This window comes from Diabrotica undecimpunctata, chromosome 1 (assembly GCF_040954645.1).
Source record: "Diabrotica undecimpunctata isolate CICGRU chromosome 1, icDiaUnde3, whole genome shotgun sequence".
NCBI classification, from domain to species: Eukaryota; Metazoa; Arthropoda; class Insecta; order Coleoptera; family Chrysomelidae; genus Diabrotica; species Diabrotica undecimpunctata.
This window is the reverse complement of record NC_092803.1, coordinates 111301966-111327065: the sequence shown is the minus strand read 5'-3', so window position 1 is coordinate 111327065 and position 25100 is coordinate 111301966. Positions and strand designations below refer to the sequence as shown.

General features: G+C 32.7%; 1 protein-coding gene across 3 annotated transcripts in view; it reads left to right on the top strand.

The window, feature by feature from the left end:
- LOC140452435 (uncharacterized) overlaps window positions 1-25100 on the top strand; it is a 60361-nt gene that overhangs the window by 27469 nt on the left and 7792 nt on the right. Inside the window, exons 10-13 of one of the 3 annotated variants that reach the window (XM_072546697.1) lie at window positions 976-1271; window positions 3556-3808; window positions 4039-4289; window positions 19181-23324. In XM_072546697.1, coding sequence (XP_072402798.1) covers window positions 976-1271; window positions 3556-3808; window positions 4039-4251 — 762 coding nt within the window. In that variant the 3' untranslated portion in view covers window positions 4252-4289; window positions 19181-23324. Of the gene's footprint in view, window positions 1-975; window positions 1272-3555; window positions 3809-4038; window positions 4290-19180; window positions 23325-25100 lie in introns of those variants that run through there. The other 2 variants (XM_072546705.1, XM_072546712.1) reach the window with 2 other exon arrangements.

The following is a 25100-nucleotide window of genomic DNA, read 5'->3' as shown; positions in this document are numbered from 1 at the left end:
TAAATAATGATCAGAGCCGATTTAATATCCTCTCTTGACACGTAAATTATGTCAATTCTCGGTAGACCTTAAGATAATAATTTTAAAACATTTTGTTTCAAACAGACAATTGATTTGTCATTTCGTTAAAGACATTTAATACTGTTTCTTTAGAAATTATTGATTTGTTGTGGTTTAAAATAAAAAAAAAACTGGATGTGACACTCCGGAAGTGACAGAGAAGGGGAAGCATAGCTTTCTTATCGTCTACGTCCGAAGCGATGGTTTTTAGTTTAATTTACTTGATTTGATTCGATTCGATTTCAATCGATTCAATTAGATTCGATTTAAATCGATTTGATTCCATTCAATTCGATTCCAATCGATTCAATTCCATTTCAATCGATTCGATTCGATCCCAATTGATTCGGTTCGATTCGATTGCAATCGATTTGATTCGATTGCAATTGATTCGATTTGACTCCAATCGATTCGGTTCAATTCCAAACGATTCGATTTGATTCCAATCCATTGGATTCGATTACAATCGATTCGATTTGATTCCAATCGATTCGATTTGACTCGCAATTGATTTGATTCGATTCCATTCGATTCGATTCCAATAGATTCTATTCGATTTTATTTTATTTTATTAATGAACACACATGGGACTGCGTTTAACTCCACGTAGTGTGTGGTCGCGCGATATGTCGTTACAATCGGTTTTATTTCTTACACCTCTGTGTAAGAAAGAAAAAAGAAGTGTACCATTTTTGAAACTCAAAATTTTTAAGAAATTCAAAAATCTACTGTTATAAATATTTTCGATCTCTAGATCAACCATAGCTCCTTTGTCAATTAAATTAGAATGATTCTTTTAACAATTAAATAATGCAATAAATTTAAGACATACATTTAGTAAATATCAAGGTTATTTTTTATAAAATCCAGTAGTCTTTTTATAAAAAAATTTTAAATATTTCTTTTTTTTTTCAGGTCTGTTATTTAAATTGCATTAAAATTCTTCTAAAACACGGGGCCAATTCCAATTGTAGCTACAGGGCTAATCTGACTCCCCTACATGTATTAGTTTTTACGGTGTCAGAAAATATAACATTAAATTGTAACGTCCAGAAAAGATTAAACTTTGAATTCATTAAAAATTTGTTGATACTATTGTTAAACCACGATCTAAATCCCAATGCAAGAGTTACTAGAAAAACAGAACACATTTTCCAGAAATGTATGGATATGGTATTGAATGTTCGAGACTGTATGGATCTTCACTACGTGTAAGTTTTGTTTTAATTAATTAATTATTTTTAACTAATTATATCTAAAATTGAGACATATATGTAATTTTAGTATTTTTTTATATGAAGGTTAGTTAAAGTCGCATCCACCGGTAAAGCAAGTTTTTAAACACATACTGTAATTAAAAACTAAATTTTGTGTAGCAAATGAATACAAGTTACCGGAGTAACTACCGGAGAACTTCATAAATGTCAGCGAGTACCACCGTGTCGTCCGCGTATAGAATTTTTCATCTAAAGAAGAGTGCACGTCATTCAAGATTTTCGTCGTCAGAACCCCACAGCGTTGTCAAAACATCAGAATAGTTAATGATTGAGGAATTTTCAAAATGTCAAATATTAAGGAATACACTAGTCAATTGGATTCTTAAAATGAAGAAAATAATCACATTGTTAAAATTTCTTTTTCCACTTTTCAATAATGTGAAAAACGAGATACGTTTAATCCATAATAATATAAACGATCACATAAAAATGTATAATTTTAAATATATTTAAAATTTAAACCTCAAATACTGAGCCACTTAATAAATCAGTAACTTTTAGTATGTAATACTATTACTTGTTTTTTACATGTCGTAAATAATATCACGGATACCACTAACATTAAACTATTCTGTGTTAGTTGTAGTCTTTTTGTAATACGGTTTTTTAGGTGATTTTAAAAGTTCATTATTTTTAACAGCTTGAAAAATATTACTAACAGTAGATAAACTTAGTTTTTAGGCTGCAGCAACACGCTAAAATACACAATAAAACATTGTAATACAAAATTATATATTTTAAATTCTTTAAAATACCTTTCTCACAGCATTCAATGGTGAAAAAGGGCCGCCATTATTTCGCTCTTGTTTAAAATAGTCTATTAAATAAGCAACCAGTTCTCTTGACAACGACTATTTAGTTGTTTAGGCATTTTAGCACACACAAAAATAATTAGTTTTTAAAGCTTTTAAGCTATATTAATTTATGTTACAGTTTATTAAAGTTATTCATGTTTTTTGCGAATCAAATTGATCAAACATGGTACAGTATTGACAACACTGTACCATGACTGTCCCATGTTTGCCACTCCACCATCATATTATTGAAACGTGATGTATTCCCGGATCAATGGCGTACGATTGTGTAATCTATTTAATTAACATAATTATTTTTTGAATAATTAAACTTAAAACATTCGTTGCATAAAATATAAATTATTAATAACAAGAAATGTTTTTGTATATTTATTCAATATAATTCTAAAATTTCTGAATGTTATCACGATTACATTTTTCTTATTATAATATCTACCATGTTGGCGCCTATGAAAGATCGAGCAGCTCCGTAAGGATGTCGTATTTTTAGCTTTGTTAGGAACATTTCAACTTTAAGATTGATGTTCTGGAAATTTTAAATACAAGTGACGTCGCTTTGTATAAATCGTGACTTGAATGAATCTGATGTTATTGATACATTCTCCGTTAATTCGAATGATTCCTCAGAGTATATATTGAACAGTAGGGGTGATAGTATACATCCCTGTTAGACCCCACGTTTGATTTTGATATCATCGGATTCTCCTTTCTCTATACGGATATACGATGTTTGATTCCAGTAAAGACTGCTAATAATTCTTAGATCACAGGTGTTTAATTCAATATTTGTTAATATCTCCATAATAATTGTACTTTCCTTAATAAAATTGTACTTTCAACATATTGTCATCGAATAATATATTTTTTTGAGAGAGCCAATTCCTGATGTTAGCTTTCCGCCATGCAGATGTTGGTGACGCATTCAATTGTACACTAAGTTAAGATGCATTGTCCAAAACGACGACAGAATTTGCTTGGAGGTTTAATAAAACCAGCTTTCAAATTTTTGGCGTCTATTTTAGCATACCAGTCATTGGTTTTCTTGGATTCGAAGAGTAACAAGCCGTTTTTCAAAAAACCCCAAATCACTACCTAAATGTTTTAAAATGAATCTCCGTTTTTTGACCGTTGGTGTCTTTGGACCCGATGATACTCGTTCTCTTACTCTTACAAAAATGTTTTTGTACCTCACTGGAAGACCAAAAATAACTCAGGAATGGTCAATGGACTAATAATGGTAATCATTATTTCTTAGAATTTAATGCCAACAGTTTTGAAACTACTATAGATTCTGATATTGTATCAATTATTAATACGCAATAATACATACATGCCATATGCATATGAATTAATATGCTGAATACCTAATATGCTTATTTACTTTGATGTTTCATATTTTGTAGGTATGATCTTACACTTACCCTCATTCAATTTGGAGCCAATCCTGATTTGAGCCTCAACATGTCAGAAGCTATCAGAAGGCATCCGTTGCATTCGCAGAGTATATGGAATACGAAAAACTATATTTTGTATTATTACATAACATTAATATCTAGAAAAGAGAATCTCATCACTGATCCCCATCTTAGTTTTGCTAAAATTATTTTGTTGTTTTACTGCGTTATGCAGCACAAGCCTCTGTTTGAGTGCCTAAAGGTAAGTTTCTAACATAATGTGTTTATGTACTAAAAATAACCTTCCTTATTCCAATAATCTCTCTATACATGAGATTCAATTCATGAAATATTTTGAGTTTAATAAGTTAGTCAACTTAATAGTATTGCATTAATTTAATCCAAAAGTTTAATATATTTTTTGTTTAAAGAATATATATTTATTTTCCAAAAATGTACATACCTGACACTAAAAAGAATATCTTTTTCAAGATCTTATACACTCAGCAATTGAGTCTAGTTCCCGGAAAAACGACTGAACCGCTAACTGCCATCATCAGAGACCTCTACAAGCGACCACGAACCCTCAAACAAATTTGTCGAGTCAAAATCCATAATTGCTTAGGACGCCGACCAGGACTTTTCATCAACAAACTAGATTTGCCCAATCAGCTCAAAGATTATTTGTTGAATTTTCAAATGTAAATTTTAAGAAGGTAGAGAGACGGAGAGAGAATGAGGACGTAAGAAATATATCTTATAATTCTATCACAATCTTGTATATAAAAGCGTATAACTTAAAAATCGCGTTAAGTATATAGAGATTTTGACAGATACCTGTTGATATTTGGCAGTATTTTATTCTTTAAGAAAGTTGTTTACTTAATTATAACATTAATACACAGATATTTTATGCGTCAATGAAGTAAAAGGAACTAACAAAGCAAATTTCATTATTTCTTTTAAATTAAAACGATTTGTTTTGCTTATTTTGGCTCCGACTAAACCATAATATGAATGTATTAGTGATGCGTGGTCATTTCACATACTTTGTCATAAAATTTTCACTACTGCGATTTAAGCGTGATACTATATACGATATTAGTTGCAGAAAGTAGTAATCATATTCTATTAAACATCAATCATGTCCACTTTTCACATGAACTTTGCTTATCACTATGAAGATTTTTACGTTATCCACTTTACGATCCAAATATTGTATTATCCGTTTTCGCAGTATATATAGTTGTCTGTTTTTCCAGGTCTTCCTTATGTCTTCCTCGTTAGTGATTCGTTCAATTCAGCCTATCATGCTTTCTATTTAATATTGCACTAGAGAAAGCGCTAAGAGAATCTGGAATAACAACCAGAGGAACTATTATTAATCGCAGCGCACAATTACTAGCGTACGCCGATGACATCGACATTATTGCAAGAAGAAAGGCGGACGTGGTCGAATCATTCAAGACGCTTGAAGCAGCAACAAAAAGAATGGGACTAGAGGTTAACACTAGTAAGACGAAGTATATGAAAGTATCAAATTATATACAAGCAGCACAACCCGAAGATCTAACAATCGGAACATATACTTTCGAAGGAATAAGAGAGTTTATATACCTAGGCTCACAAATTAATCAGAATAATGCAGTAAGTGCATAAAATCATACTGAGAGCCTGGAATGAGGAACAAATCCCAGAAGAGTGGTGTATTGGGATCGTTTGCCCGCTACACAAAAAGGGCGATGAATTAGAATGTAGAAACTATAGGGGAATAACCCTCCTTAATACAGCATACAAAATATTTTCGAGTATTTTATATGGTCGCCTGAGTGAATATTCAGAGGAGCTTCTTGGCGAATAGCAAAGTGGTTTTAGGCCTGGTCGATCAACAACAGACCAGATCTTTGTGCTAAGGCAAATACTGGAAAAAACCAATGAATTTAATATCGACACATACCATCTTTTCGTAGATTTTAAATCGGCCTATGATAGTGTCCTAAGAAATAAATTGTATGAAGCCATGGATGAATTCCACATCCCCGATAAACTGATAAGATTGGTTAAGGCTACAATGCGTAAAGTTGTTTGCAAAGTCGAAATACAGGGCGAACAATCACAGGCATTTGAAACGCATGTTGGGCTGCGACAGGGAGATGTGCTGGCGTGTCTCCTTTTCAACATAGCTTTGGAAAAGGCGGTCAGGGATGCCCAAATAGACAGCAGAGGAAACATTTTTAATAAATCATCCCAAATTTTGGCATATGCAGATGATGTTGATCTAGTTGCCCGCACAACACGCAAGCTAGAAGAAATGTATACCACCTTGTCACACGCCTCAAAAAATATGGGCCTGCAAGTAAATGAAAATAAAACTAAGATAATGGCATCAACACCCAACAATAGAGCCAGAAACATCGGCCACCAATTCACGGTTGATAATTCTACCTTTGAAGTGGTGGACAAATTCACATACTTAGGCTCCCTGATCACCAAGGAGAACGTCATGACGGAAGAAATCAAGCGAAGAATAATCCTAGCAAACAAATGCTATTTTGGACTGAGTAGACATATGAGAAGCAGAAACTTAAGCCAAAAAACAAAAATAACCATATACAAAACCCTTATACAACCAGTGTTGACATATGGGTCGGAGGCATGGACCATTTCCAAGGCAGATGAAAATCTCCTGCTTATATTTAAACGACGGATCCTGAGAAGAATATTTGGTGGCATCTGTGAAAATGGTGTTTGGAGAAGGAGGTACAACTACGAGATATATCACAGATATAAACATATATTTGGTGGTAAAGACGTATTTATAAAAATAGGAAGACTAAGATGGGCAGGACATCTGGCAAGATCACAGCAGAACAACCCTCCTAGAAGAATCCTTATGTCACAACCTGTGGGAAATAGAAAAAGGGGTAGACCAAAACTCAGATGGAGGGATGGTGTAGATGAGGATGGTAGACAAATAGGCGCAGCAAACTGGCAACAGTTGGCAATGGATAGAACTGACTGGCGTAATAGACTTGGGAAGGTCGAGGCTCTTTTATAGGGCTGTAGCACCAATGATGATGATGAATGCAGTAAGTGCAGAAATTAACAGACGGATATATCTGGCAAATGGAGCCTATTATTATGGAGTATTATTATAGAATGGAGTTATTATACATGTAATTTAAAAAAATATGTTAAAAAAACATGTAAAAAATAAGTATTTGCCGAGAACTAACAAGATCATAGGATCACACTTCCAACAGTGTAATATTAATATAATTTAATTTTAACTTTAGGTAACATTATTGAAGTGATTATAAAAGTTTGCTATAGTAATCTTATAAATGGTGTAATGAAGTTAACACAAAATGCTTCCACGCTTTCCGGAGACACTCGGCAAATGGGAGCCCATTTTGAAGCCACTGAACTATCACGTCAAGGACACTGTCTCTTCACAGTGTCAATTACACTGTGATTAATTAAAAACTATCAAAATTGCAAGATTTGAAAGAAAAACGAATAGTATTTATTAATATTTGTTAATTATTTGTCACCAACCAAAATTCAAAGAACACATCTACAAATAAGATAAGTTACCTTATAGAGCCAATGTGTAAGCATTGAAACGGTGGTACCAGTGGGTAACAATATAAGTACCACCGAAAGAACAATAAAATTCACAACTTTCTTTGAGAGCCAATTTTAGGCCTCTTTTATCTCGGTCTTTAAAAAGTAAATCTGAAAAATGAGTTTGACTGGGACAAATTAACCAAAATATTAACTAATTATATTTATTGCACATAAATAAATATAAAATTGAAATTTTCTTATCAAATCAAAATCAAACAAAACAAATCTTTACATAAACAGATTTTTAAACGATACTTATGGCTTTTGATGTTGTCTTCAAGTAGTTAGACATGATTGCAGAATGTAGTGGTTAGTTGCTGATGAGCTGAATCTAGATACTTTCATGTTTGTATCTTCAGGTGGCCATTGCATGGTTGACCATGAGCTGTAGAAAGTCTTTAACGAGGCACAGGAAGTTTTGATATGTCCCACCAAAAGATGGACAAGAAAAATTAATAAGACCAAAAACCCAGGAAAAGATTTAATACCTAAATGAATTTATTAGTAGAAATATGTCTTTTTATGGATGAAGAATATTTACAAAAAATTATTCCCTTTCTTTTTCGAAGTACAGCTGACATGACAGAAGTCAAAGACATGTCAGCTGGCATGTACTTTTTCGACTGAATTGTGGCATAGAAATTTATATATGTTCTATCATCTCATAGGATCTGAACAAAGGAATTAAAATATTTGGTGAAAATTGGTAAATTTGTTCTTGTTCATTATGGAATCATAATGCACTGCAAACATTCCCTTTCACTGTAGCTTTTATCATATAATATTACTGTTGTAATTGTATGGAGAAAAGACCTTCAGTTAAATGACAAAGTAATAGTTCATACTCAGCAGCTAAGATAATTCTACCCATATGGGCAAATAAGGCGTACTGTTACTGACTTTCTGTTATTGAATTGTATTTTCCTATTACATTCAGATCTTGCGAATAGGTATATTAATATGTCTTGAGATTTTATCACGTAGAAGTTAATATTATATTTTTATTGCATTTTTACTTAATTTTCTGTATTTTTTACAAACTTCATTGTTGCATTTTCATAAAGTTGGCTAATTTTTCACCATAAACTATCCAGAACAACTTCGCGAGGTTTGAGTATCACAAGTGTTTGTAAAAGAAACGAATATCCAATCCACTTAAAAGTGTTAGGCTATCCCCGTACTAAATACTCGGAGCAAGTTTTGGTTAGTGAGTAAGGAATAAGCCTACTCTTGATAATTTTATTTTCTTAATGTTGATAGTTAAACTTTTTATTATTTTGTACTTTTTATAATTTTCTTACCATCAACATTTTTTTATTCTGTTTTTGGTCGGTCCTGATTCTTAGTTCTTCTGTTGATTTGTAGTTAATTGTTAATTACTTTGTATTTGTTAGATTTGTTACTTTGAGTTTTATATGTATATATATATATATATATATATATATATATATATATATATATATATATATATACACTAGCGATCAATAAAATCCGGGTCACCTTGAAAATTTCAAGTTTATTGAATATTTTTGCATCTGGTGCAGTAATAACCTTTTTTTTTAGGCTAATGTATTTTTTATTTGTCATCAATGTTTGTTTTGAAAGAAAAAAAAAACGGTTTTTTTATTGCTTTTATTGAAAAAGCAGAAAACAAACCAAATTGTTGATAAAACAGACATACGGAAAAAAAAAAATGAAAAATACAGAACGTGGTAAAACAGTGGAATTTCAATGACTAATATTGTGTATTGCCTCCCCTGCTCTAATAACCTCTTGCAGACGACGGGGCGTACTCTCAATTTTTCTCCGGATTACATGTTGTGGTATGTCATTTCACTCTCTCACTAACAGATCCTTAAGCTTCTGTGCGTTGTTAGGAGGTGGTGTATGGGTTTGAATACGTTTTTTCAAATCGTGAGACGTTCGATGGGATTCAGGTCCGGAGACCTAGCTGGCCAGGGTAACCTCGTAATTACAACCTCGTCTAAGTATTGCATACTGATCCTGGCAACGTGCGGTCGCGCGTTGTCCTGCATAAAAACGGCGTCTTCTCCAAGCCCTGCCATGATGGGCATAACATGTTCTTCCAGAATCTCCGTAATGTACCTTCGTGCAGTTAAGGACCCATTTTCGATGAAGGGTAATTCTGTGCGGAAGTCGGAAGATACACCTCCCCAAGCCATGACCGAGCCTCCACCAAATGGCATTCTTGGAGCAATGCAAGCTTGTGAAAATCGTTTACCGGTTCTCCTCCAAACTCTTACACGTCCATCGGATCCAGTTAGGCAGAAACGGGATTCGTCTGAGAATAACACTTTGCTCCAATCATTAAATCCCCAATGCGCGTATTGTCGAGCAAAAGCTAGTCGTGCAACTCGATGCGCCCGGCGAAGTGACGGTCTTGTAGCCATTACCCGAGAAGATAGTCCAGAAGAACGAAGTCTTCTCCTGACTGTTGCAACGCTAACATTGCAATTTCGTACTTCCTGTAGACGCTTTCGATGCATGACCGCAGTTGAGGTCCGGTTTCGTAAAGCCTGAAACATAAGGAAACAGTCATCTCGTGCCGTGGTCGTTCTTCTTCATCCAGATCCAGGTCGTCTGGTTAGCAAACCCGTCTCCTGAAAGCGTTGAAGCACTCGTTGAACCGTAGAAAGGCTTACGCCAACAGTTCTTGCGACTTGCCGTTGAGTATGACCGTCTTCCACAAGCGCAACAATGCGTACCGTTTCAACAACAGTCAAAGGCATTTTTGGCAAAAAATACACAATAATAAACACTAATAATGGCACTAATACACACTATTGGTGGCAATAATAAACGTTTGTTTGTTGCGTTTGAACAGAAAGTCGAAGCACAAATGAGACATTTAAAACAAGCGGCAGTTACAGGTACCGTTCATTTTGGGAAGTGTATAGTTTTCCGCAAAATCGGCATTATTGGAATTATTTGTTACAAAGGAAACCACTAAGGCGACAACAATTCTCAGAAACATGCATTAGTGTGTATTTGTGTTATTATTATTTATGATAAAGCTCATTAAAAATGAAATAACGGTGATTTTCAAGGAGACCCGGATTTTATGATCGCGAGTATATATATATATATATATATATATATATATATATATATATATATATATATATATATATATAAACCACATTTGATAGTCATGATGCTAATATTCCTTACTAACTCGGAAAATGGTCTATTTTATGTTAGAATTTTAGAATTCTAAAATAGCTAGTGACCCATATATAAATGTCTAAGGGTTTATTTCTACAGAAATTATTGTTAAATGTTAAACTATAAAAATAAATATAATCGAATAAAAAATATTGATATTAGTACGTTTATGGTACAAACATGGACTGTTTTATAAACAACTTTTTTAGGGAATACGAAATTGAATAATATTCTAAGCAGAAAAGTTTGCACTATAAGTTTTTAGACGATTAAAAATTACTACTCCTTCTAATCATTAAATATATATTTATATTCATTAGCTACTAAGAGAACATATTCGTCTAGAGTCATACTAATATTTAATAAGTTGTCTTAAAGGCTTGGATCTTGTCAATTTGGAAAGATTCTCTGCAACGTTATTCCTAATGTTTCGCCATCTCTAGAAATAACTTCGTCAGAAGGTTGAAGGAAAGGGTAGACTGTTGATCATTGCAGTAAAACAAAAACTAATCCAAAAATACTGCACATTGTCTGAATTAATGTTTTCAGTTCATCTACAACTCTCGGCAAATAAACAATACACCTACATTTGAGATAGGAATGGGGAATGACCGGTTATATGTCTTTGTGGATTGTTATTGCACAGTTGTTGTAGATCGGTTACTTTATGTTTAATTGTGATTTAATTTATAAATTTTAAATCTCGAATGTCAATAGAGAATATTTCGAATAGAATCGAGAACTGCAGACTCACTCTCTACGAATAAAAAATGTATGAAACCAAAAACAAAGCATCAATTTAAAAATATATTGCAATATATTTTGGTGAAAGTAGAAATGGTTTGATCGCAACTAATGACGTTATAATGTTTACATGATCGTTACTTAATATGATACCATCCTTAGTTAAATATTATGTTTATTTGGGATTAAACCATAATTGATTGTAATGAAATTACACTCTGGAAATCGCTAAAAAAAAAAGATTATTTTAAATTGGTGAGTGTTACTATAACCAATAATTGTACGGCCTCAGTGCAAAAGTTATTTTTCGGATTTTTTTTCACATGATATTCATTTGTTTACCACTGTCCACTATCACTGAGAGACTGAATTTAATAAATTAAATATGAAAAAAATCATTTGTGCAAAAGGGAATAAGTGGATCTACTTCCAACCTTACTTCTTCAGATGGTCAATGATGTAATAAATGTAGAGGAAAATCAATCCCAAGAAAAATTAGACAGAGAATCTCAAAGGTAATACTAGAGAAGAAGAAGTATTATAGATTATAGAAAGAATAAGTCTTGTTCACAATAAAATTCACATCTTATTTTGTTTATAACAATTAAGGGATGTAATTTACGACATTTTAATTTTGAATATTCAAAGTTTATGTAAAATAAAATTTGGTTCAATTTTCTCTTCAAGAAAGTTCGATAAATATTCAAAAATGAAGTACAAACGCTATCCTCTTAGAGAAACAAAGGGAGAAGTATTTTATTCGTGCGCTCCAAAAATAAAATTAAATCTTCAGTAGCTTATACCTCTGTAACAGTTCAATGGATTTTAATGTTTTTTGTTTAATTTATATCAACTTTTCGTGTACTTTGCGAGTATGTAATTTCTAAATTCATTAATTTTTTCTAAAAAAATCTATTTTTTTGTTCTATTTTTCTACTACCACATGTTGTATGTGTATCAAATAACGATTTACTATTATAACGATATTTAATTTAGTATAATATGCATATTATTTAAAAAAAAATCATGTTTTAATTATATTTTGCCTACTTCTTACAGTAGTTTACCATATTATTTTAAAAATTAATTGCTCAGTATAGTTATAATTACTATTTACATATATATTTGATTATTTATGTTATATAACATATTTTTGGTTAGAAGTTGTCCGAGGCTGAGTTGCTCTCAGTGAGATCATTCGATCAACTCATTCCTGAGACGTTTCTGAAAACAATAAGCAAAATGGAATATAATAGGTTAACTTGCGGGTGCAGAAAATTAGGGTTATATTGTAGAAACTTTGCGCAAAATGCACTTAAGAAACTTGCGATAATTGGGAAGCAGTACATGTACCCAGATCCACCTCTGAAGTTTCCTGTTCAGAGAAGTTCAGCAAGTAAGAGTAATTGACACGATGGTCGAAAAAACCGAGAAACTGGAAAACGATCCAAGCCAGATATTCATTTGATGGAAGCACAAACGTCCAAAACAACAGATACTGGCAAATATGTAAAACAGCAGATAAGTTCGTAGCTCTATTAAGGTAGATATTCACATCAATGCGTAAACCCACTAATATGATTTTTATTTCAGGACATCCTTAAAAAACACAAAAAACTTAAAAAACAGCTTCGGCCACAAAAAAAAATTAAAAACACTAACAAAAGGGGAAAGACCACGCACTAGGTACTGGCTTCATTGTAAATGAAAAGGTTAAACACCTCGTAAGAGACTTTCGTGCTATGAATTCTAGAATGTGCATCCTGAGACTAATGGGAACATTTTTTAATTATAGCATCTTAGATTTGCATGCCCCTACAGAGGAAAAGGAAGACGATGTCAAAGAAAAATTATATGAAGAACTAGAAGCTGCATACCATTCATGCCCAAAGAATGACATCAAAATTATTTATGGTGATCTCAACGCAAAAATAGGAAAAGAGCAACTATAGGTAAGCACAGCCTTCATGAGGTATCCAATGACAATGGCATCAGACTAATAAATCTAGCAACTTCCCTTAACATGGTCATTGCCAGCACATGCTTCCAGCGAAAAAATATTCATAAGGGAACGTGGAGATCTCCAGATGAGGTTACAGTAAACATGATCGATCATGTTATTATTGACTTTAGACATCACTCAGACGTAACAAACGTATGCAGCAGACGAAGGGCAAATGCAGACTCGGATCACTACCTAGTGGGAAGTAGAATAAGAGCCAGAATCTCAAACATTAAAAAAGAAAAGGGATCCAAAATTGAAAAATATGAAATAAAAACTTAGCAGACAACAGCAAAAAGGCAAAATACAAAGAATATATAAGAGAAAGGCTAGAAAACAGACAAAAGCACGAGGATATAAACAGAGAATGGAAAGCGTGTAAAAACATCATACAAGACGCGGCCAAAGAGACCCTGTGTCTACAAAAAAAGCTCAAATATACTGAAGGACAGTGGTTCGATGAAGAGTGTCGTAATATAACAGAGAGGAAAAATAATGCATATCAACGACTACAACAACGACATAGAACACGAAAAGCAGAGGAGGAATATAGAATTCTAAGGAGGGAAGAAAAGAAAATACATCGCAGAAAGAAAAGAGAACACAAAGAAAAAACTCCAAGAAATGGATGAACTAAATAAACCATCAGAAAACAGAAAATTCTACCAAAAACTTAACAAAAGTAGAAAAGAATTTAAACCAAGAACAATGATGTGCAGAGACAAAGAAGGAGATATAGTAACTCAACAGAGTGAAATACTACAAAGATGGACAGAATTCTTGAAAGAAAAGTTTGAAAAAAACGAAGATCCACTATATGATAATTCCATCATATACTGGATCAAACGGATACCAGAGAAACAACACCCCCTTCAGTAGCTGAAATGCAAGAAGCAGTTACCAGACTAAAAAACAACAAGTCGCCTGGATTAGACAACATTAGCGCAGAAATAATAAAGGAAGGCGGAGACTCCCTATTGAATGAGATACACGAACTAATAGTGAACATATGGAATAATAAACAACTGCCACAAGACTGGAATCCCGGAGTAATTATCCCACTACATAAAAAGGGAGATCAGCTCAATGTAAAAACTACCGAGCAATAACGCTACTAATTGTGGCATATAAAATACTGTCAAATATTGTGTATGGCCGATTGAGACCATATACGGAACAAATAGTTGGGGGATATTAATGTGGTTTCTGCAGGCAGAAGTCCACAATAGATCAGATCTTCGTCTTGAGGCAAATCTTGGAAAAGACTAGTGAATTTAATAAAGACACACATCATCTTTTCTTTGATTTTGAGAGTGCCTATGATAGCATCTGCAGATGACGTTGATATCATAGCTAGAGCCGAAAGAGAGATGATAGAACCATTTAATGCGATAGAAAGAGGGGCACAAACAGTGGCCTAAACATTAACGAAATAAAAACCAAATACATGAAGGCCAGCAAATCGACAGGCCAAAGAAACCTACAGAATATGACAATAGGAGACTATAACATCGAAAGCGTGAAAATTGTTACATATCTAGGTTCACTAGTTACCACAAATAACAATGCCAGTGAAAAAGTTAAGAGAAGAATACATATCGCTAATAAAACATATAATGGACTAATTAAACATCTAAGTTCTAACAACATCACAAGAAAAACCAAATGCAAAATATACAAGTCCCTGATAAAACCGGTCCTTATATATGGATCAGAGACATGGACACTGTGGAAAAGCGATGAGAACCTATTAGGTACGTTAGATCGAAAAACCCTTTAGACACATATATAAGGGGGTGAAAGAAAATGACATGTGGCGCAGAAGATATAACTTTGAACTATACACAGCATACAATGAACCCGAGGTCATAACATCCATACAGATCGGACGTCTGCGCTGGATAGGCCATGTTGAACGGATGTTGGAGACTGAAACACCAAAACATATAATGAGGCAAACACCAGTAGGGAGCAGGTCATAGGGAAGACCCAAACTTAGATACATGGAACAAGATCTGAAAACACTTAAGATTACCAACTGGAAAAACAAAGCAAGGAACAGAACAGAATGGCGGAAAATCCTAGAACAAGCCAGGACCCAGAAAGGGTTGTCGAGCTACTGATGATGATGATGACGATGATGAACAAAAGGGGAAAGCCATCAAAAAAATTAACAAAACCCCAAAACCCGGGTACGAAGGGCCCAAATCCTCGAGCACCAAGTCGCCGAACTGGGCGTAGCCCGGAGCAGAGACTTAGGCCCGAGCAAGCAATTCAGATTCGCAGATAAGTCACTATAGAAATCAGGAAAAAAGCACCTCACACTAGCCTACATTGATCGGTTAGGATATCGTGTTGGAGTTTTTGTACACAGGACTCACACACGAACAGCATTTGGCTGATAGGGGCACTGACGAGTGCACCTATCGCTCATGAGAGTGCTATAGAGAGGAAAATAATGGTCTGGAGCATTGGTGCACAGTAGAGTGATTCCTGTTTAATATATTGTTTAAATAAATTGGATGTCAGACTAAGTATGATAAGATGAACCCGAATGTCCGCCTAAGTGTGTGCAAGTCTCTCAGGCTGGGTTAAATTAAATTGATTGCTTGCTCGATAATTGGGACGTAATTTACGATAATGAAGTTGATCCAGAAGGTGTCGATGGATCAATAGATCAATTAGATTTTGATGTAGACGTGCCTTCGAAAAAAGACGAATATAAAAAAATCCGTTGAAATATTTTTGGGAAATAAAGTGACAGTTGTGTTGTTATATATAAAAAATAATGTAACGTTTTAAATAAAACGAGCGGTTCAAATTTATATAATATATATATATATATATATATATATATATATATATATATATATATATATATATATATATATATATATATATATATATATATATATTTATAAGTTTAAAGTTCGATAGTATCTTAACAACTCTCCTAACATTGTTACATATATATACCAAAAGTATTATTCTAAAATAATCTAAAGTAGTCCCACCTCTAATTCGCCTACGTGACGGGTTGTTCTCTCTCGCACTCGATATCGCCGGAAACTTCTAGTCGCGTTCGAGATGCAACCGTTACACGGGCCACGCTGAATGCATGTTCGTAACAATAACATATTAAATACAATAATATTAAGCATAAGAATTTTTTTATATTGTAAGAGTCGAATAGATAAGTTTGTAATGAAATTTTTTCATCGGTATTATTTATAAATGTTTAATCTATAATATACTTAAGTATAATATTTAATAAAATTAAAATATTGTTATGAAACAGAGCGTGATGTATGGACTCGATAATATTAAATGTACGTAATTTTTTCAATATTGTTAATATATGCTTAGTTAATATATTTATAGCATTCTAATTTCAATTATATAATAATAATCTTAGATTTTAAATCATTTCTGGATGACGCTAAATAAAATAAGAGTTAAAATGACACAAATAACGTAAGTACGCAATAAATACGGTAAAACTTTTTTTTTAGTTTAGTATACCAAATTAACTGTCGTTGTAATAATAGTAAATCGTTATTTGATAAATATACAATATGTAGTAGTAGTAACGTAATAAACAAAAAAAAAGAGAATTGTTTAGAATTTGTTTTTACGTTTTTAACGTAATAGACGACTGTAGATTTAATATTATTTTTGGAGCGCACGAATAAAATACTTCTCCCTTTGCCTCTGCAAGAGGTCAGCGTTTGTACTTAATTTTTGAAGCTTTACCAAAATTAAACCAAAAATTTTTTTGTAAATGTTGAATATTCAAATTTAAAATGACGCAAATTACATTCCTTAATTGTTATAATACGTCAATACCATCACGAATGTTATAAGTTTCCGAGGGGCAGATAGCGACACGGACAATTTTATGGAAGTAGCGACTATAAAACGAAGCGAAAAGATTAGAAGACGCAATTCCAAATGAAGATACTGACCAAGGATGGACACAAATAGTACTGTCAGTTACCAGCTGAAGTCCGTTTGAAGAATTTTACTCTCCGGACACTGGAACTCACTTAAAGCATGGGTGTATGTTACCTGAAGTAAAATTTAATTAAAATATTAAACATCAAATAATATTATCAACATCATGTACAATCTTTGGTAACATAATATATTTTAAAGGGTTTTTACCCAAATATTTTGGTGGCTCAGGCATGGTAACCTGTATTTTAACCTGATAATGGAACTGTTGTTCCGAAAACGTTCGTGTTTTTAATGTAGCCCTTTTAAGGGTTTTTATAAAATATACCCATATACAAAGATTAACCTCTTTTTTTACTTTGAGAAACTGCTAAACTCAGAGGAAAATACCAATGAAATACAATCACAAGCCGGACCGGAGCAAAGCAAAAATGAGACCGAAATAAAGGAACCATCAGATCAGGAGATAGAGGAAATAATAAAGCAACTGAAGTATAACAAGAACTCAGGAGAAGACGGTATAACAGCAGACATATTCAAGGAAGGTGGACAGCTATTGCCCAAACTAATAACCAACCTAATAAAACGAATTTGGAAAAGGGGGAAATTACCACAAGGCTGGAAAAAAGTGTTTATAAATGACAATGTGTATCATTTTTTGTTAAAACCTTTGTTAGCAGATTTTTTTCTCCCTGAAATGCATTTTCATTAGAGCAGGTGTTTTCGGTTCTATCATTTATAATGATTTGATAATTTCCTTTTTAATGTGTATCTTTTGTTTTGAGTGTTAATTGAAATATCTGTTGGTGTGGGTTGGTTTTGTGTAAAATTTGGTTGCATATCCTGTATAATCTTTTGTGAGTAACACTCTAGAAAAGGAAGTGAGTTGTTTTCTTTTTTCATGGTGAATTTGATAGATTCTTCTTTACTGTTGATGTCCATCAGAAATTTGTTCAATACTTCTGGTTAGTTAGGCCAAATGGAGAACACATCATCATGTACATATCTCCACCGCAATGTGCATAAACATGACTAACAAAGAACAGTATGGTGGACATATATGTAGATGATGTGTTGATTTTCTCGAAATCTGATTTTCTGATGAGTCGAAATTAAAACGTCAAATAATTATAAAATGTAATTTTTATTACAATCAATTGTGACTTAACCCCATATAAACATATTATTTAACTTAGACATGTCATAAGAAAATAGTTTTAAAACCATTCTGAATGTTGTCTTCAAGCATGAACTTATTTTTGAGCAGTTTAGCTGCGTGAGATAAGTTTAAGTTAGCTGATTGTGTTAATAGGTGTATTGTTTCATTTTTTTGGTCAGCCGAAATCATTACTCTACAAAAGGGCTATACGAAAGTTTTGTCTAGCCCATTGATGGCACTACTACAACTGAAATAACGTTTCTGTTATTTTAGCACACTTATATTATGTTTGATTGTTATCATATAAAAGGATAATTTATCACTAATAAAAATGTATTCGTATTAGTGATACTAAACTTTTGCTCGCCTGTACTAAATCAAACAACCAAAATAGTTCAGCAAACCGTGAAACGGTGTCATTTATAAAGCTTATACTTATATTCTACCTTATTTAAACTTATCAACCAAAATATTTACAGGATAGAAATAGGATATTTTAACTATTTGAAAGAGTATTGTTTTACAAGTTTTAATGTTTTTTGTTAGGAGTAACTGTCAGTAAATTCATATAAGATATATTTATCCCTGCAATAATGACCATTCATCACTTCTTGACAACAGTTATTAGATATCCTTGACATATTTAATTCCTGTTTTATATATATATATATATATATATATATATATATATATATATATATATATATATATATATATATATATATATATATATATATCTTTATGAAAAACTTTTTTGGGAAACTGCAATAAAATTAACAACTAAATGCAAACTTTAAGCTTAGGATTATCGTCATAGTTAGGGCGTTAATTTAAATTGTTTTTGAGTCTGGTGTTTCCTGAGATCAGTTTTAAATTAATTAGACAAGTGTTTAAATACAGTTTATTATAAATGTTACATTCAGCCATATCGGTGACTAAATTGCAATATTAAGTTTCAGGTGAACTCAACAGCAGATATGTCAATAGCAAAATGAGTTTATTTTTTCTGAATTATAATACCAAATCGTTACCAATGCATCACCGATTTTCGTCTCATGACTCATATCTTCATCAAAGCTGGTGCTACAGGCCTTAGAAGGCCATACTATTTTGTTATGTGCTTGGTTTGACATATATACAAACTCATTATTACATCTCAATAGCGAGCCCAACGCCTAAATTTATTTCTTGACAACTCAAAGTGGAAGCAGTTTCAGATGAGGTGTGGCTTCAAATACAATTTCCATACTATAAAAATTGAAAAATGCGTTATGGAATGCAACATACGATTTGTTGCTCAGCTACAAAAAGGCTTTTGATTCTGCAAGATCTAAAGACCTGACGCTGAATTAAAGATTTGAATAAATGAAGGTAGAGTTGCTCAACTTCCATAGAACATAGATTTAATATTTAAAAAAAAAACAAACTGAATTCTCAAGTATAATTTAGTCTTAACGATACAAGATGTAGGTTCACAGCAATGTCTGTAGAAATTTTTTGGAGAACCATAGAGAATGAAAATTTTCTGACTTTAATTTTGCATTAAATTTCATCATCATTATCATCAAAATAACCACTGTCTTTATCACTCGATTCCGCCAAATCTATAGTCAGTGTTTTTACTAAACGTTGCGTGTAATGTTTTTTATTTTTCATTTTGCTTGCCAATTTTCCTTTACCTTTTGGTTGGATTAATTCTATTAAAATTTTGAATTTCACATTTTTGGATCGGCTTTTTCCATATTTCTGGTTTTTGCAGAATAATAACTTGCGTCATTATTCTGCGCAAAAATAGCAAATTGTCGTGGTGATCCAATGTTGAATCGTTTACATTATTAGTTGAAAGTAACATGACCTTACATCCACGAAACCACGTTCGTACATGTAAAATAATAATTGACTATTCACAACCGAGGCAGCATTTATAATGCTCTTTTTCATTCCATCAGTCCATCCTTTCTGCACTGTTTCAATTTATCGGTTATATTCAAGGATATGATAGTCTTAAGATATTGTGGATTTTCCAATAACATGCTCCTTCTTCGTTTGGCTGTATAATACTAAGTGGGACTTTGTCTGTATATATTTCCTTAGATTCAGATATCTCTTGTACTCTTCTTTTCTATTCTTTTTTTTGCATCGTTTTCAAGTCATTCTCCACATCGCCCAAACATCTGGTTGTACATCTTCCTTTTTTTCGTTTGTGTTTTAGTTTCTATTGCACGATTTTTCTATTTACTTTTGTGCCTTGTAATCTCTGGACATGCGCCAGCTATGCCAGCCTCTTAAATTACAAATCATAAAATTTCATATCTTTCATTCAATTCACTAATCTCATTATTTCTTCTTATTCTCCATGAGCCATCGTCGTCTTGTACCGGAGATATACCTTTCTCAATAAATTTCTCTGAAATATCCTCTGAGTTATTTATCCGATACTTTACAAGATTTTAGCCATGAAGGGGTATTATAGTGGATTGTAGTTATAAACAGATTTAAAAATCAAAGCCATTAAAGCACTATATCTTGAACTGCACTATAAAAGGCAGGTAATGTATTTAAGTGAAAGAGCAGGTCAAATATATCAATAAGCAAATGAAGGAAGCGATCTGACAAAAATTCTATTTACTTAATAGTGTTCTACTAAATTTAAAGTTTTTATCTTCCTATCTTACAAATTTAAGAATTAAGTTGGAAGTGTATTAATACAATTATTAGTTTATTTGTAATGGTTTGTAAGGTCTACCATTTTTGGTGATGTAACCACTTTAGTAGTACATTCCTATACAGCGTTCCACGTTAAGAAAATAACATTAGGCTTATGGAGATCAGTGTTGCCAAAACTCTCTGTCATGCGGTTTACTAGATTGTCGATATATTTTTCGAATTTCCATTTTCAATTAACATTTAACTGTAAAGTCAGAATAACAACTGAAGAACCACAAAGCCTTATTATCATTATGTAGTCTCAGAGAACGACATAAAATCGCTGACATACATACACCGTATTATTTTAAGTTGCAATTAGTAATTAGATATATACATTCCAAGTGGTCTGTTTATTTGCTTTTAAATCTTTAATAGCCGGCAAAGTGGATGATTTAACTAAGCAATATTTTCTACTGATTTCTATGATTCATGGTATATGATATTCTTACCGAAAAACAAATAAACTGTCGTTACTATAATTAAAATAAGATAAAATAAAATTATCTTTTGTAAATACTATTTATTTAATTAAAATCATTTTCCCTAGTTTTCATCTCTTGTTTCGAATGGGCACTTTTGGTAAATTACGTTAAAAAACATTAATTTAATTCATGTCTGTGAAAACGAAAATACAAATTATTTACAACCCTGAATCGTGCTTGTCTTGTTCATCGTGGCATCGCTGCGCTTCTATCGTCCATAAGAAATACATGGCCCTATCTCCGCAATGTTATTTTCTTAACGTGAAACGCTCTATAGAAGCGTTTGCTAAGATATAGTAGATAATTTTGAAAAATATATACAGAAATGACCCGTACAACGAAGGTTGGTATATTGATACATATAAACTCAAATATTTGGTTAAATCTTAAATAAATCTGCCAATCATTAAAATTTCTACAATACTTCTTGTGGAGTTGATTCTCACATTTAAGTAGACACCGAGGAAAGTTGTATTGCATTTGGTTTGTCGATATTCAGTTTCTAATATATTTAAATAATTTAAGTAGTCTCTAAATGAATCTCAAATGCTTTAAAATCTTTTACTTGATCTGAGGAATACCTTACCAGTGAATATAGATAGATAGATACCTTTTTGTACTTTTCGAGAGATATTAATAATTTAGAAAATAAATGAAACATTTTAAGCATGTTGTGGTGGGAGACTTGCAGAATATAATTCCTCACTTGCTTGTCTATTAAGTTGGACTGATTGGGGCGATAATAAAGGAAATAATAAGTATTTCAGTATCGCAAATTTAGCAGTACGATGATGTAAGCACCACAAGTCGTAGCCATGAATGATAGAATTTTATAGAAATAATAAAGACAAGGTAAGCAAAATCATTTTTGATGAAATCCTCTCTTTCGAAACTTTTGGGATACCATAACCCTCAAATAATCCATTATATTTATCCTATTAATCTCTTTTCAATAGGATATATTGAAGAGTAAAAGTTCAACAAGTACACAATGCTGATTCTTGTTCCTACTGTCATGAGTCGACACATACCATCGATTCTTTACCCAGTATTTTGCAAGTGAAATTTATATGACCTATTACTAGTTCTCAGCTACGTGTACCGCCTTAAAAGTGCTTTATAAAGTACCAGACACACATAAAGTGTCGTTGTCTGTCTATTTGTGCAATAATTCGTAAGTCTTGAAGTTGATACATAGTTTCATCTTTGTTCAAGGAAAAACCTTATTGAATTTGGGGTCAATAATTAAAATGTCAAATAAACTTATTTTAAAGAAAAATTGTGGCTTATTCCCGACAAAAATAGTAAAAATTGCTTTAAGATGACCTCAAAAATAACTTCAGAACTATATTTACATTCTTTTATTACTAATATACTCTATTCAAAACTTCTATAAATAATTTCCCTCCAGCTTTTTTTTAGTGTGTTTCAAATTTTTCTCTTAGAATTAAATGTAGAAGTTTCTTGTGTTTTCTAGTCTCCATATGAGTGGTAATGTGATTTAAGATATTGTCTTTTCGAATGGACTCACTTAGTTTAGTATGTGATTTGGATGACACTTGGCAGGGCAGTATATTGTATAGTATATTTGATCCTGAAACGTACCACATTTTTCATCATTTATAGTCAGCGAGGTTGGGTTATTGGATTTCGTGCAGATTCTGTAACATATCAACACTGTCAACAAAATTACTTTAGTTTCAAAATAAATATCAGAAAGTATTTTCATTTAATAAAAGAAAATTCTATAAGATAAACTTTATTGAGTAAAAAAGCTTTGTTGAATATTTCTCTAGAAAAATACTGAAAAGTATCCGTATGTAATTATAAAAATGTATAGTTTATATTATGTTATTATATTGTGATTACTGTTATGGCGAATTGGTAACCATATTTAAATAAAAATATTTATTAAAAAGTTATTTTCACTTTATTTTTTACCTTGTAATGCGCAATATTTATTGACATCACGATCAAACTTTTAATATAAAAGAACTATAAGACATATCCTTCCCGTGGGTAGTAGCCCCTTCTTGTCCTTTGGAAGGCTCAGAAAATGTCTGCTGTGGCACCAGCATGAAGAAGTGGTGGTACCGGCAGTGAAGCCAAGAAAAGAGCTGGAAAATTGTAAGTGGGAGTATTAAATACGGATAAAAATGATACCTTCAAAAATCGTGGTGAAGAAAAAGCTGGTCAGTATTATTTACCATATATACCTTGTGTTGCCTGTCCGTCCGAATGAGGGCCCAAAATCGTAGACTAACAACGGTAAATCCAATTTCAACCAAACGTGGTGAACATACAGTTACTTTGAACCTTAATACCAAAAAACATACATTACTGTACGTAGTAAAAGCACATTGTTACAGCGGAAGATCTTTATAGCTGGAAATAATGCATTTATTTACTTAGTGTTCGTATTTATTCTTCTTCTTCTTCTTCTGCTAGTGCCTATCCTCTATGGATGTTGGCTACCACAATAGCCCATCGTATTTTATTAGCAGCTCTTCGAAATAGGTCTGTGGTGGTCATACCTGTCCACTGTCTCAAATTCTTAAGCCAGGATATTCGGCGGTGTCCTGGTCCTCTAATTCCTTCTATTTCCCCTTCTAATATCAATAGTAGGATTCTGTATTTATTTTCATTTCTCACTATATGTCCGAAGTATGCTAACTTTCTTTCTTTAATAGACTTCAAGACTTCAGGTTCTTTTTGTAAACGTTGCATTACTGCGTCGTTAGTTATATGATGTACATATGATATTCTGAGCATGCGACAATAGCACCACATCTCGAAAGACTGCCACCGCCTGCAAGACGCATCAGTGAGTGTCCATTCCTCTGCTTCATACATAAAAACAGAAAACACATAACAATTAAGGATTTTGAGTCGGAGATGTAAGTTCAAGGTTAAATTGCAGAGAACTTTCTTCATCTGTTGGAAGGCACTCCTTGCTTTTTCGATCCCACATTTAATCTCGTATGAGTGATCCCAGCTGTCTGTTATGTTGCATCCTAGATATGTTATTTTTTCTGTTCTATCCAATACCTCATTTTCTGCCATAAACTTTGCATCTGTATCTTGGTTTTTGCTTATGATCATAATTTTCGTCTTCTTATTGTTAAGTTTCATTCCATATTTTCTACCGATGTTAACTACTTGATCTATCAGTCTTTGTAATCGGCCTTCGGCACTATCCACAACAAGGACAGTGTCGTCTGCATATCTTAGATTATTTATTACTTCACCGTTAACAATCACTCCATCAGTCGTTTCTCCCAAAGCTTCTCGAAATAGATGTTCAGAGTACGCATTAAACAGCAAAGGCGAGAGTATGCAACCTTGCATATTGGCCATTATTCTTATATCCTTGTTATCGATGTTTGCGATTCGCAAAGTTTCAATAAGCCTCTCATGCTGTACTTTGTCAAATGCCTTTTCAAAGTCAATGAAACAGGCAAAGACATCTGTATCAACATCTCTTGTTTAAATCCAAATTATACATCAGCAATACCCTCCTCCAATTTCTTGTATATGCGAGCATGGATGACGTTTAAGAATATTTTGAGTGAGTGGTTCATGAGGCTAAGGATTCGGTGTTCTTCACATTTCTTAGTATTTGCTTTTTTTGGCAGTAGTATAAATATGTACATGTACCAATCTTTTGGTAAAGTTCCTGTTTCATATA